Below are 14,396 nucleotides of genomic sequence, written 5' to 3' on the forward strand. Positions count from 1 at the left end.
CAACGCAAATCTGCACCATGGAAAAAAAACAAAACGGCGAAGCCACTTCTACGACTCGCGCGGAGGCTTTTCCATGGCGAAGCCTCCGCCGCTGCCCACGCGAGTGCCGCTGGTGGCCCGCTACTCGCTGGGCGGGGGCTCGGGCTGCCCGCTATTTTTAGCCGAGCCTCGTAAGCCCCGGCCAGTGTCAAATTGCAGCGTGATCGTCTTCCCGACTGTTCCGCTGACGCCCGACGAGCTGCGCTGCCCTCCGCCGTGGGACACCCAGGCATGCACCTCCGAGAGGTGAGTCGAACCTCCTCCTCCTTCCTCCGCCGCCGCCGCTTCCGAGATGAGGAGCGGCTCGGGCGTCCCGACCGCCGCTGTTGTCACGAGCGCCGGTGACCGCTCCTGGGGCTCGCTGCTCGCGAGGGCCAAGTCCTGCAGGCTGCTCGAGTTGTCCGAGTTCACCTTGTGCAGCTGGTCGGTCGACTTGGAGCGCCGCTTCTGACGGTCCGAGGACGAGAGCTTCTTTGAGCCCTTCGCTCGGGGAGTCTTCTTCACCCTGACCTCGATGACCTCTTCCACCTCGAACCAGTTTTCTTTCTGCGCATCGCTCGCCTCCTGCCGCGCCGGGCCCTGCCCGGACGCGACCTCCGCCGATTCGGTCACCGTCTGCGGCATTTCCGCCGCCCGCTTTGGCCGGAGGGCCTCTGCTTGGGCCGCGGTCGCCGCCGCGGCCGCCGGCGGGCGCGACGCTTCCTCCGCTGCCTCGAGGGCTCCCTCCGTGGGCCGGCACTGGCCGAGCCGTGCGCCCTCGGGGCCGCCTCCCTGGGCTCCGCTGGGCGCTGTCCGAGGCTGCGGGGCTGCCAGCGCCACCAGCGGAGAGGGCGTCCGAGCTGCCGGTGCCGGACGCCGCTTGAGCCTGGGGCTCTTGACGATGGTCGTGATGGTCTCCTCGCTGTCAGTGCACACGGGGGAACCGGACCAGTGACGTTCGTCGCATCGTCGTTTTATTCCAGGCACGCGATTATAAAACAGCTCCCTTCCCAAACTCTGATTCTGCAGAACCACCACGGCGCTGTATATTGTGCAATGATTTAAAAGCAGCCCACACAACGAAATGGCGCGAGTAGAGATGTACATTGCCTCTGTTTTCTGGGATTTCTGACACGAGTTCAAAGCTTTGTTTAAAATAATACACAAAGTCAGGGGCAAGTGCGCCATGATAGCCTTCCGGTGACATCAACACATTGTTCTGCAGTGCCTCGCAGAGTCTGGCCATCATAACTCGTTAATTAAAGTCTTAGTTATTAAACAAGTTTAAAACTAGTTGTCCGATAGTCAGGGACACGCAGCCAAAGTTAGCCATTGCCTCCCCGTGACGTCGCCATCCCTCGTGACCTTGCGATGCCACAGTCGCTCGCTCCTACACACACAGCTGACTCAAGCAGTGCTGGCAGTGGTTGTATTTTGTATTCATTCACCAGTGTCATCGTCCATCTGTCATCATCCCTTCGAGTAATGTGTCCTGCCCAAGTCATGAGGCACAGTGAGTGCAGTTCGGGAAGTTCAAATTCAGAGAAATCCCAAGCGTGCAATCGAACGAAAGCCTGTCACGAAATATGAGAATAGGTTTTCCCCTTTTTTCTGGCAACAAAACAGGTGTTGAGATGTTAAAACACCAAACTGAAACCTTTTACAAGGAATCATGTCTGCATTAACCACAATACTTGTGGTCAGAATGCACGTCGTGGCATTCTACCCAATTACATGATCAAATCAAGTGATACCACGTGCTGTGCCTTTGAATATTCCATCAGCAAATCTCCCGAACGCGAGCGGTGATTGCTTGCGAACTTTGTGTTGTGACGGGAAATGCTCGCCACTGCAAGAACAAAGTCAACTCACATGATCACCGTCTTCTTGGGCAATCTGGTCTCCTGTTCGGTTACTGTGGGAGAACAGCAGAGGGCACGAGTTACCATTTGTTCACAAGAGAGCACAATTAGTAAAATACCATCTTTGAGAGTGAGCCTTCAAAACTGAGCACTCATTATACAGGGTGCTTCAAAAAATGTTAACATATATATGGGACTATCGTTCTTAATGGAAAAAGAACGGATTACACACTGTAACATGATAACAGATGTTTGTTAATAGCTTCCACTTGTTAGCCAGCATTGTCAACACATGCCTGGAATCTTCTCCCAGTGGTCTCCAGAGCCCCGGAGGCACATTTCACGTGGTGTTGTTGCAAATGCTAAGGAGTGCTACCATTTTTTTGAAGCATCCTGTAAATAGTAAGAGCTAGAAGCTACAGCATCTGTATAAACGTCTCCCTTCACTAAGGAGAGTCCTGCCTGTGGTGTTTGACTCATGCCTCTGTTGAGAAAGAGGAACCTGAAGTATCTAAGAAAACCAATTCCTACTTCACATTTGTGTTTATGAAGCAGGTAGCAATGCATAAAATATTACTTTACTTGCGAATTGTGTATTGGTTCGCGTGATTACAATTTCTGTAAATTATTTGCAAATTACATTTAAGCTGATGACATAGAAATGACGACAAAGGACGCGGGGACAATGATACGAGGAGAATCAACGATTGTGACAATTCATTGATTTTCAGGCAGAGGAGAGTGAAAATAAAATTGTGACTTCCCCAGCGTGATCCCGATTGTGCTCTCGCTACCCAGTCACGAATCGAATAATCCATTCAGAACTGTCCATTCGAGAATGGCCCGCAGAAGCGGATATCACAGAACTAATCTTGATTTGAAGCTTTCGTGACTGCAGGAATCCATACTCTCTGGTTCTTTCGGTAAAGTCACGTGGGTAAAAAAAATAATTAAACAAAACACGACGTTTCGGTCGCAACACAAGCGGCCGTCTTCATCTACGCGACTTTACCGAAGGAACCAGAGAGTATCACAGAACTACTTCTGAGAGCCCTTCGCGTGGCTTCTAATCCACACACTCGGGGTCATCACTTCCTGTGGGGATTCGGAAGTGGCCGCTGAACGCCCCAATGGCGCCGCGTGCTCAACATTCAGAGAGCGGCCCCCGTGTGCGTGGAGCCTTCGGGGAGGGAGGGGGGGGGGAGGGAGGTGGCCTCACCCTCCACTAGCACGGCCTGGCTGGCACCGGCAGCCCGCACGGGCACAGGCACGTACAGCTCCGACGAGTCCCTTGCCTCGCCCGCCGCGTTCACCAGCTGGGGGCAATGGAGAGAACACCACCATCACCACCACCACCACGACGACGACCTCGTTCACTTCGCTCGTTCTCACTGACCAACGGCAACGGGGAACGTGGCCGAGCCACTCGGCCTGAGCGGTTCCCTCTGTTGCAGACGGCACAGCAGCTACATTGTTATCGAGTCCCATAAATGATGGAGAAATGTAAAATTGCAGTATCGAAGCTTGACGTGCTGATGCTGCGCTCGTGTTGGTCTTCAACCTCACAAACGTTTACACAACCACAATTAATGTGTCAATTGGTGACATCTACGCTTAATGAACCATCGCTTGCGATTCCACAGCCACAGAGCATCCAACACAACCTTTGTCATCGGCTAGGGAAACGGTCGACAAAGATGGACGGGCAGCATTGTGAATGTAACTGGGAAGTCATTGTGCCAGTCAACGCTACAGCGAAGAATCGCAGAGAGTGGACGAGCTTCACTGTCAACGTCACCGACACTCGGCGATGAGCAGAACAACAAACGACAGAGCGAGAGCCGTGAGCACAAATACTCTCACTGGAACCCTCGGCTTACGAACTCTGGCAAGGCGAAGGGGAGATTGCACTCCTGTGGGTGAGCACGCCACCGCCAGTCGCTCACCAGGCAGGTGTATTTGCCCGCGTCGGCCTTGCTCGCCCGCTGCACGGTGAGGCTGAGGCGGCCGCGCTCCTCATCGCTCTGGGTTCGTAGCCGCTCGTCGCCACCGCACACCTCCTCGCCATCCTTGAACCACCTGCACGCCAACCCCCCCACCCCACGGCGATGTTTACACGAAGATTAATTTATCCGCCGCTGAATAAAAGGCCTTTCCATGCCGTTCCAGTCACGCTGGTTGTTTGACCGTACTTCACCACACCGGTTCAGTACGAGTCGGCGAAGGAGCGGGTTTCGGACATCACTCATTACCGAAGGGCGAGATGCTTGAGTGCAGTTAGATGAGGTGTTATTACGGATTCGTGCGTTTCAGAATGCAATCTCGTGCACACAATTGGTGAAGCATTGCTATTCTGTTATCTCAGCGTAGCGGGTGAAACTATTCACATCACCTGGCGAGCGGGAAGGGCTCCCCCGTGACCTGGCAGCTAAAGTGGACGTCCTCGCCCTCCTCCAGCGCAGCACTGCTCAGCGGCGTCTTGAAACGGGGAGGCACTGTCGGGGCGGCAGGGGGCGGCGGGGAGAGACGGCGGGGTCACAGCGAGCTAGCGAGCGCGCGGACACACCGCGTCGGCGCGACTGGCGCACGTGAATCCAGGAGCGATGGGAGTGTGGGCCTGGGAAGTGTTCGGGTGCACGTGGGTCGGAGCGCGTGTGGATGAGGGCGTATCGAGGTCTGACGTCAATTTGAGGTCGGGCGGTTCATCTCATCTGCCAGCCATCTGCCAGCGAGCCTTTCCACACTTCACGCGGCCTCAAAGTACACCCAGCCTGGCGAAGCGCTACATGGCGACGTCACCGCCACTTTGGTGGGGAACGGCGGTTGTCGTCGTTCTGAATCTACTGGTCACCGAGGGGCGTGGGCGTTCCCGGCTCACCGAGCACGTTCAGGCGGGCGGTGGAGCGCGCCGTGCCGGCGGGGCTGTTGGCGACGCAGCTGTAGTGACCGGCGTCGGAGGCACACACGCGGATCACGAGCAGCCGGCAGCCACGCCGCTCGTCCTCGTTCAGCGAGAGGCGGTCCTCCATCTCCAGTGGCCGCTCGTCTGTGCAGTGCACGCACACGTACGTACGCACGCACACACACACGTACACGCACGCGCACACATGCACGCACAGGGTGGAGGGTGGGGGGTCAAGGTGGCCGGTCAGCGACGGCTGCAACAACTTGGAGGGTCCCTCTATACCAACACGACCCGTTCGATCGCTACGCCGCTTCACTTGATTCTCGTTTCACCTCCGAATGGGTGAAACGTCACGAGATTTGGCCGGCAGTGAGCAGCAGCGGTGCATACTCTCTCGTTCGTTCTCTCTCTCTCTCGCTCGGTTGCTCAGCAATGTGGAGAAGATGCAGTCGGCGCGGCGAGGAGTTGACGGGAGTTGTTGGGGCTGTGCGTTACCTCGGTGCCAGGTGATGACCGGTCTGGGCGAACCCGACACGCGGCACTGCAGGGTGGCGATGTCGCCCGCCCGCGCCGTGCAGTTCGACAGCGGCTCCACGAACTCGGGCGGCGCTGCGCACGTCACCCACACAGCACACGCGTCGCTCGTTGTCACGCGTCGCTCGTTGTCATGCGTCGCTCGTTCTCGCGCGTCGCTCGTTCTCGCGCGTCGCTCGTTCTCACGCGTCGCTCATTCTCACGCGTCGCTCGTTCTCACGCGTCGCTCATTCACACGCGTCGCTCGTTGTCACGCGTCGCTCGTTCTCGCGCGTCGCTCGTTCTCGCGCGTCGCTCGTTCTCACGCGTCGCTCATTCTCACGCGTCGCTCGTTCTCACGCGTCGCTCATTCACACGCGTCGCTCGTTCTCGCGCGTCGCTCGTTCTCGCGCGTCGCTCGTTCTCACGCGTCGCTCATTCTCACGCGTCGCTCGTTCTCACGCGTCGCTCATTCACACGCGTCGCTCGTTCTCGTGCGGATTCTTTCAGGGCCTTCGTTTCCAGAGCTCAGCCTGGATTTTCCTATCTATCTATACGACAACTTCATAGAGATGGATCTCTTTGTCGTTTGTAAGGAATGATGTCATCGTTTACGGGAAGATACGTTGCTAGTTTGTATGATGTGAGGATTATCGTGATATCAGTTTCACATCACTTTTTTATGTCTATTGCCTCTTTAGTGTGGTTTGTTTGTGCTTTGTTGTACTACCAGTACAAACAGAGGTTAGTTTAAATGTGGCTGCCATTTAACAGTCGTGACGCACGTGCTACCAGTTACACAGGAAACGGTGACATCCTAGAACCGCTGTGCGGTCAATTATTACTGTATTTAGAACAGTAATTATGTCCGTTATTTAATTAACATATTGTCAGAAAATCTAGTAAATTACAAATTAAAAGGAGCAACGATGATGCAAATATTTTTGCGGAATCGGACGGAACGATTCTCGCGTACGATACATGCCGTGGCTTGGCCGTGTCACGTGACCCCGGCACGAGCGCGTGCGTGGCGCGTGGGGGCACGTGCGTGCGATGGGGGCGCGTGCGTGGCGCGTGGGGGTACGTGCGTGCGATGCGTACTCCAGGCCTCCGGCGTCTCCTGCACGTGCCGCTCGATTCCGCGCTGGAGGTGCTGCAGCTCCAGCAGCCAGGCCTGCTTCTGCGCGGGGCTACGGGCCCGCAGCGTCAGCTTCTCGAGGCCGCTCTCGCGCTCGTCCCACAGCTCCAAGGTCCGCTCGTCCGTCTCTGCCGCGCTGCTCACCTCCACGTCGCTCAGCTGCGGGACACGGCGGGGGGGAGAGACGAGGGGGGGGGGGTCATCGATGGCAAACGCAACGCAAGAGACGTTGACAGAGTGGTCACGATCCAGACGAATAAAGTCACGGGGGTCCTGCCCACACCGGATGTAACTAACGGTCATTGAAAGCAAGTTACATGTACAGCCCCTAAATCCACTGCTGGATGAGTACATCCCTGTGCTGCGCAGGATGTCTGACCATACTTCACCACTCTGGTCAGTGTGGGTTGGTGAAGGCGGAAAGGACAGATGTCGGATCATAGTAAATACAGGAATGGATTTGCTGAACGTATTCCCACAGCAGCCTATAGCACCTGGTCTATGCACGGTGGTGGTCGCCCATCCAAGCACTATCCAGGCTCCACCATGCTTAGCTTGCGAGGTCTTGACGAGACCAGGACCATTCCGGAGGACTTGGTCACGGTCATTAAAAAGCACACAACTGTAAATCGCGCAAAAGTAAATCCCAGGCCCCCACATCGTGCCGGCGAGCTGTGCGGCGTCTCACCGGCAGGTTGTGGCGGCACAGGAAGACGATGGAGTCCGTGCCGCTGCCGCGCTGCGGCTTGCAGATGAGCAGGCGCGTGGGGAAGAGGAAGAGGTGTCGCACTCGACCCCTCCAGGAGGCGCGCGGGCTCGGCCGCCCCTCCCACACCACAAACGTGTCCTGCGGGCGCGACCGCGTGCACACAAAGACAAAGAGCCTCGTATAGCCTTGCACGGGGACTGTTGGGCGATAAGGACGCTGTTAGCGAGCGCCTCGTACACAGATGTGCGCGACCGCGTGCACACGGCGACACGGACCGGCCCGCAATAAACAAACACGACGGGAAGCGCAGCGGAGCCACCTGTTGCCCCGACACCTCTGGCTTCTAAGACGTCACTCAAGACTTTCTGGAATTTGTAAAACGTCCCTCAAGCTGGGGCGTGCAGCTGAAAATAGCGTGCTCAGCTGACCTTCTTGAGGGCGCTCATTAAGGCGCCAATGCTAAAGGGCACCCGTAAGCTTCTCGGCGCACGCACCGTGCGGACGTTACTCTGGACTTGGCCACCCCCTAACCCCTTACACGTGGTCCCGCTGACGGCTCTGCCTCCCCGCTTCATTATCATTATTTACAGCCTTTGTCAAAACACTGTTCGACGGCGGCCTCCTCGCCCTGTGTCGGTGATGAGCGTTGCTTGACCATTCTTCTCCACGCTGGTCAGGGCGAGTTGACGAAAGGGCTGGGAGTTGCGTGGTGGGGAAGCGGGGGGCAAGGCCGCAAGCCCAGTTCAGATACCACTCGCCACTGATGTTAGCCGTGGCTAGGAATCGAACTCAAGTCGTGTGCTAGCCAGTGACGCCCCTCCGAGCGTACCAATCATGACGTTGGTTTATCAACAAATAAACGTTTTAAAAATTTTGACATCCCGCTGTCGCTGTGGGTGGGCGACGTGCCTGCCGGACGAGCGGCCCCAGGTCCGGCAGGTCGCTGGGCGCCCCCTCCATCATGGAGAGGTGCATCTGGTCCTCGGCACGGCGCGGCACCGCGGCCACCAGCGCGTAGGCCTCCTGGAGCTGTGCGCAGTCGCCCCCCCGGTCGGCTCTCCGCCTGATCAGCTCCTGTGGCACATGGGCGTCACGTGACCTCCTCCGCTTGTCATACGTTATTGGGTTTTCCACGTACATTGCGGTGGTGGCAAAGGGGGACGCTGTCGTGTTTAAAAAAAAAATAATCCAATCTGTGCGTGTACTGTGAATACGTGAGCGCGTGTGTGTGTGTTGATCTGTGTGCGTGTGTGCTGCATGTGTTGACCCGTGTGTGTGCGTGCTTGCCAGAGGTGGAACATTTTGTGGATGGCTCTTCGCCCCCAGCGTAGGGACGTGCAACGCTTCCTCTACCGGCTCAGGGCTCTTAAAGGCGATGAGCACAAGTATCATTGCTCATTTGAGCAGGAAATAACTTTGATTCTTATTTTTACTCCACATCTTGCGGTTACCCACGACAGACCGGCAGCAGACGCCTCCCCGATGCATCCCACGTGCACACAGACGGAGGGCCGTGCTGCTCTCCCCCTCACCCTGAGCGATGACTGGTAGGCCCCGAGCTGGCCCAGCGGCAGGTCCAGGTACTCCTGCACGGAGCGGAGCGGCCGCGCCGGGCTCGGCCCCTCCTGCAGGGCCTCCTCGTACCTCTGCGAGGGGGCAGTCGGTCGCGCACAAAGCGCCGTCGACATCACTTGGGTGTTTTTTTGTTATTTAATAAGCGATTGAAAGGGCACTCGTCAACTCTGAGCGGGGGTTCAAAGCGAACGCTGTCGGCAACGCTGCTACCGTGGCACACGCAGCGTCGCTCTGCTCCCGCTTGTGTTTGATAATTATAAAACGAGACTCCCTTCTCCAAATCTGTGGATGGACTTAAATAATGAGATGATTCGAAGGTATGAACGTACGCTCTTTGTATTTCAAATGTTATCGTCGGCGTTTCGCAATTTACAAGCGCACGCAGTTATTCAGACACGATGATGCACTGCAGTAGCCGCGCGCACTTCCTTTCCAGCTACGTTATTTGGAAGTTAAGAATTATCGCTCAAGGATAAATTTGCACCGCATCATCTGTGTCATCGCAAGCCAGCAGGCAACCGTACACGATTCTGAAACTTTACCTCGTGCCTCGTAAAGCGATCAACTGCACACGCCAGTCAAAACGAGGATGAGCGCAGTTTGACCGATGCAAGGCCCGAGTCTCCCGGGAGGATTTAAAACGATTCATCGATTGACCCGTACGCTCAGAATAGACACATTGTGTGATGTGAGGTAGACTCGGTTGTAAATTAGTTTTTTTTTCTAAATAATACGCAAATGTATGTGAATGTATTTCATTGCAAAAATAACAAATGAGACGCAGCAAACGAGACAGAATGTATCAGATAGAACAAAACAAAACAGACGACATAAACAATATCGTACAGAAGAGACTAAAAGAGAAATTGATTCTTGGATCCGTCGGGGGTTGGCGGTCCTGCGGATGGATCGTCACGTGTTCCTCACCTCGAACGCAGCCTGCGTGGGGCCGCTCATGAGCAGCACATCAGCCCTGGGCTTTCCGTACAGGAACTGCACGTGGCGGTCAAACTCGTGGCGGCTCTGCAGCACGGCACGCGCCACGTCCGTGTCGTCCTGGCACGAGCGCAGGCGCGGGAGCAGCACCCTGGCCAGCGACGATGCGGGCAGCACAGGAGGGGGAGGAGGAGGAGGCCGAGGGGCAGGCAGACAGTGGTGGTTACCATCCCCGCGTCGAATAATGAGAACGGGGTTGGGGGGAGCGAGCCTATGGATACAGCCCACGAATTCATTTCACAACGGCCACGGCCATGTGATACTTCGCGACATCTTCACGGCACCAACCGAGCACTAGAGGGGAATATATTCACCCTGGCAACGCCGCTCTGAGTCTAACGTTAGCGCCGCTCACTCACTTATTGTCAGCCGCAAGGGGCTCTTTAAGCTCAGCGGACGACGCGTGCGCATTATTTTATTTTCTGAGTTGTTATTGGGTAACACTCATTTGCGCATTAACGCTGTGGTTGGTGCCAAAGGTACTGAAAATCTTATTTGGCCCCGAGTAGGGAAATGGTTTCCCCCACCCCCTGCGTTAGAGAGTCACCGTGCGGGCGAGCGCAACCGCGGGATGCCCTTACCGGCTGTGGAAGTGCATCAGGTCCGGCAGGTTGCGGAAGATGACGTCTCTCTGCGAGTCGACGAGGCCGGGCGCCGTCTCCACGTGGCGCGCGTGGTGCGACGTCACAAACTCCAGGTCGCGCACGAACGCCTCCTCCGACGCCACCAGCTCGCCCAGCAGCGCCCTGTCGCACGGAAAGCCTGCTACAGGAAGCGGCTTCGGGAGCAGGATTTTTTGTTTGCGTGCCGCAAGCTCACCTTTGCGAACGTGGCTACGTTTGCGCGTTGGTCTTACAGACTTACAGGGTAATTTCCATCTCTAGGGGGAATCGAGATTGCAGTGGATTGGATGTATGCTACATTGGCATTTGGAAGTGCACTTCTCGTTGTAAAATGATCAGGTGTATTCATATCGTAGACATTCAGTCAGACGTGACAGTCTAGGCTCTACCCTAACTTGTTTGTTCGGCTGTTGAATGATTTATTGCCTTTTCGCCGCAGTACATTATGGGATCGCGCTTTTTGTGGAAATGTTTTCTGTTAACAAATTATTTTACAAAACAAGAGTATGTACACAAACCTGTCAACCCCTTAGTGCCCTACCTTATTACAGACCAATTCAGACCTTATTGGTCACCCCGTGGCCCTTATAAATCTCCACGTTCATCCTACAAAGTCCCATCACAAGGGAGAAACACAAACAAATAAGCAATTTGTTTTAGCCCCGTATTGAAACGGCTGAACGCCGTATGGACCTGGAGACTAAATTTCCCTGCACAAGAATCCGGGTAAACCGTATGGGTTGACAGGCATGTGTACATGTGAGTGTGAGTTTGGGAGTGGGGAATGCACAAAGCAGTGGCCTTTTAAAGTTTAAAAACATACTGAAAATGCCTCTGGTCCTCTTCTGGTGACAACGCCTTCAGCGATTCATCTTCTCTCTGCCGTTGTGCATCCATAGGGAAATCCTGGGGGAAACAAAGTGTGTTGGTATTCAACTCATTTATTCCTGAAAAGAATTTATGTAGAAGTGCTTTAGGTGTGTCTTAGTTTCTTGTCTTTCCTCCCGCACCTCTGATTAGCAAGGTTGGCTATGTACGGCGCGAAAGAAGTTCAACGTACATTCATACGTTCACACTTAAATTCAAAGAACACGCAAACGCGAGTGTTTTAAATTGACTTTGTGCTTTTACACATAGCGGCTGATAAAACCTGCAAAAGTTGCCGTGGCATAGTTGAAGATGAATGCAGCAACGTGCACCAAACTCAATTTAGCTTAAGCCCTATTTCGAGGCCTCAAATTTATGTTCTAATGACTTAACACAGCAAGCGCCTTTGTGAGTCAGCGAATTATTTTAATATCTCCATCTTCGAGGCTCTCCCATGTCCGGCTGGATTACGTTTGAGGGGGGCCCAGGGATGTTATCGTTTTGGGGGGGGGGGGTGGGAGTGGGGGGGCGGAGGGGGGGCACTTTTTCTTTATTCAGTTTCTCGCCTTGGCTGGTCCACCACAACCACCACTACCCATGCCTCACGCCAAACTCTCCATCGTCATTCCTCTCGGTTATTTCAGGTCCGGGTTTTTAAATGTGACGTACGGATTATAAAGCTACATCAAAGTTAAAATGAAGGAAACTCTTTAATGTCAGCACATAACTGGTAGTAATGAACGCAGTGATGCTGTGGTCTTAAATGTGCTCGAATGAGCGTCGGGGTTTATGCTAGTGCTACAGTATTGGGTTTGATCCGTCATGAAGCTCGACTCTCAGGGCACATCTTGGAGGTAGCTGCGTGCAGACAGCAGCAGCTGCGGGCTCTGGCGCAGGGGAGAGAGCGTTGGCGTGGTGCACTGGCCGTGGTGGCATCGACGGCTTTGGCCATGGTGACCCCTTGACCTCGGTCTTCAATATGAAGCTGTCCAACTCCGATATTAGGAAACCTTTCCGATATCAGGAAGCCACTGGAGCAATGCACTAGATTGAAAACTCATTTCTCTTAGAACTGCTTTTTGTGTTTAGTTTGTTGGCCTTCCCCCGCACCTCCAATTAGTGTGGTTGGCTACGTATGGTGCAAAAGAAGTTCAACATACACAAATACATATACATACATACACATATACAGGGTGTTTAAAATAAATGGACCCGATTTGAAATCGCTATATCTTTGCAACCACGAACCGCCCATGAATGAAACTCTTACCACTTGAAAGGGCGGGGCAGATTTTCAAATGATTACCACTCGATGCCTCTCCCAGCACACAAACAGCCCCTAGCCTCAGTCATTCGCAAGACACGCTGCCTCAACGTTGGATAAGTCGCACGGGACCCCAAGACTTGGCGCTACACTCTTGGCCCCCAAGATCCCCAGACATCATCACAGCCTGCGACTTTTTATTGTGGGGAGACGTCAAAGACCGAGGTGTTTTTGTGCCACCATTAGCGACTAATCTGGATGACCTCAAAAACAGAATCACGGCAGCGGTGACTTCAGTAGAAGAAGACACTTTGAGAGGCGTTTGGGCCGAATTCAACTATCGCCTCGATGTTGTCCGTACAGCAGGTGGAGGGCACATAGAGCATTTCTAAAATGGTTAGTAAAACGTGATAACTCATTAAACCGTTTGTAACTTTGTATGTAATTGTAACATGTTGCCATCGTGAAATATACTGCTTTGAAATTGGGCCGATCTCTTTGAAACACCCTGTATACATATCGATATAAAAAATTTTTTTGGGGGGGGGGAGGTTGCCAGTGTGGGTGTCTCACCGGCGGACGCTTCTCCAGGAAGGCCGACGAGGCCCAGCCCTGGCGGAAGTCTTCCGTGACGCTCGGCCTGGTCCTCACGAGCCAGCGCAAAGGGTGAGCGCAGTCCAGAACCTCCACGTGCTGCCCCCTGCGCAGCGGCACCCACTCGGGCTCCTCGCCACTCGGGGCGACGTCTGAGGTCGCGACAAACTCATCCATGCCCTGGGGCAGAGTGGACAGAGGACGACGTGTGTGTGTATGTGTGTACGTAGGTTCAACTTCTTTCGCACCGTATGTAGCCGACCGTGCTAATTGGAGGTGCTGGACTTAGTTTATTCTTATGAGAAGGCTTTGAGAACATATGGACGTAATTTTTTGAAGAAGCTCATTGAATCTGTAGCGAAACGTCGGACATCATGCCAATGAACGTACTCTACAACGCGAACACGCATATGAGAGCCGTCGATTGGACTGTAAGAAAACTAAATAGAAGGGATTGACGGCCGACTGTCAAGATTAACAACCAAACAGCAGCAAAAGGAGAAAGCCCACTCGAGAAAGCTACCGTGGAGATGGAACAATGAAATCAGATCGTCCATTGGACCTGGATGGATTGTTGCATCGCGAGACCGTGAGAGATGGCGACGGCCTGGTGAGGCCTTCGTCCAGCAGTGGATCGATCGTAGCTGATGTTGAAATTCCACGATGGGGATTCGGCGGCTAAATTCGACGCGCGTAACATCGCATCGATTCACCGATTCAAATGCATGTAGGGACAGGTTATTATGATTCATATGCGCTGGATACCCACTGGTTCACGTGATGTAAAAATAACCATCGCTTCTTGAATGATAATTCAAGCCCGAGTCGTGACGAATCATCAAATCGCCAGCCGGACGAGCCGTCACGGGGCTAACAGATGCGGGAGGAAGGAATCCTCTGGCAGTGTCGCCTCGCGGCCCCTCGCCCCGCCAGCAGCTTTGTCCGCGAGCTGGGAGAGCCGTGACACTCTGCCCCTGTTTTATTTCAGTAAAACCGCCGCATTAAAGGGTGCAGATATAATTTTGCGTCGAGCCACGCGAGCGTTGCATGCAACAGCGTGGCTGCAGAACGTCGCACAGAGTAGCGGGCGCGATTGCACTCCGAACGTCACGCGTGGTGTTTGGTAACGGACAAAACACACGACGCGCACATTCAAAAAGAACACGTGGAGCAAGAGAACAGCATGTGCGTCCGAGAGAGGATAATTTCGACCAGCAACGAAAAGTGGGCTAGGGCAGAACGCGTCGCCGCGGCGGTCGGGGCGAGAGAATAACCACGGCATGGCGGACAACGTCGGGGACGTGACAACAACGTCGCGTCGGCGCCGGCGGA

The 14,396-nt window shown here is 54.5% G+C and overlaps 1 protein-coding gene across 1 annotated transcript in view; it reads right to left on the reverse strand.

Moving 5' to 3' along the window:
- Positions 1–120: 120 nt before the first annotated feature.
- The window catches only part of OBSCN (obscurin, cytoskeletal calmodulin and titin-interacting RhoGEF), a 116,274-nt gene continuing 101,998 nt past the window's right edge, over positions 121–14,396 (reverse strand). The window contains exons 67-81 of the mRNA XM_078859354.1: positions 13,044–13,244; positions 11,163–11,245; positions 10,298–10,462; positions 9,648–9,807; positions 8,678–8,791; positions 8,055–8,219; positions 7,125–7,283; positions 6,400–6,595; positions 5,281–5,394; positions 4,759–4,926; positions 4,273–4,375; positions 3,827–3,959; positions 3,100–3,196; positions 1,891–1,933; positions 121–940 (exon numbers count right to left, since the gene is read on the reverse strand). Coding sequence (XP_078715480.1) covers positions 121–940; positions 1,891–1,933; positions 3,100–3,196; positions 3,827–3,959; positions 4,273–4,375; positions 4,759–4,926; positions 5,281–5,394; positions 6,400–6,595; positions 7,125–7,283; positions 8,055–8,219; positions 8,678–8,791; positions 9,648–9,807; positions 10,298–10,462; positions 11,163–11,245; positions 13,044–13,244 — 2,721 coding nt within the window. The remainder of the gene's footprint in view (positions 941–1,890; positions 1,934–3,099; positions 3,197–3,826; positions 3,960–4,272; positions 4,376–4,758; positions 4,927–5,280; positions 5,395–6,399; positions 6,596–7,124; positions 7,284–8,054; positions 8,220–8,677; positions 8,792–9,647; positions 9,808–10,297; positions 10,463–11,162; positions 11,246–13,043; positions 13,245–14,396) is intronic.

Source organism: Lampetra fluviatilis, chromosome 1 (assembly GCF_964198595.1).
Source record: "Lampetra fluviatilis chromosome 1, kcLamFluv1.1, whole genome shotgun sequence".
Classification (NCBI taxonomy): Eukaryota; Metazoa; Chordata; class Hyperoartia; order Petromyzontiformes; family Petromyzontidae; genus Lampetra; species Lampetra fluviatilis.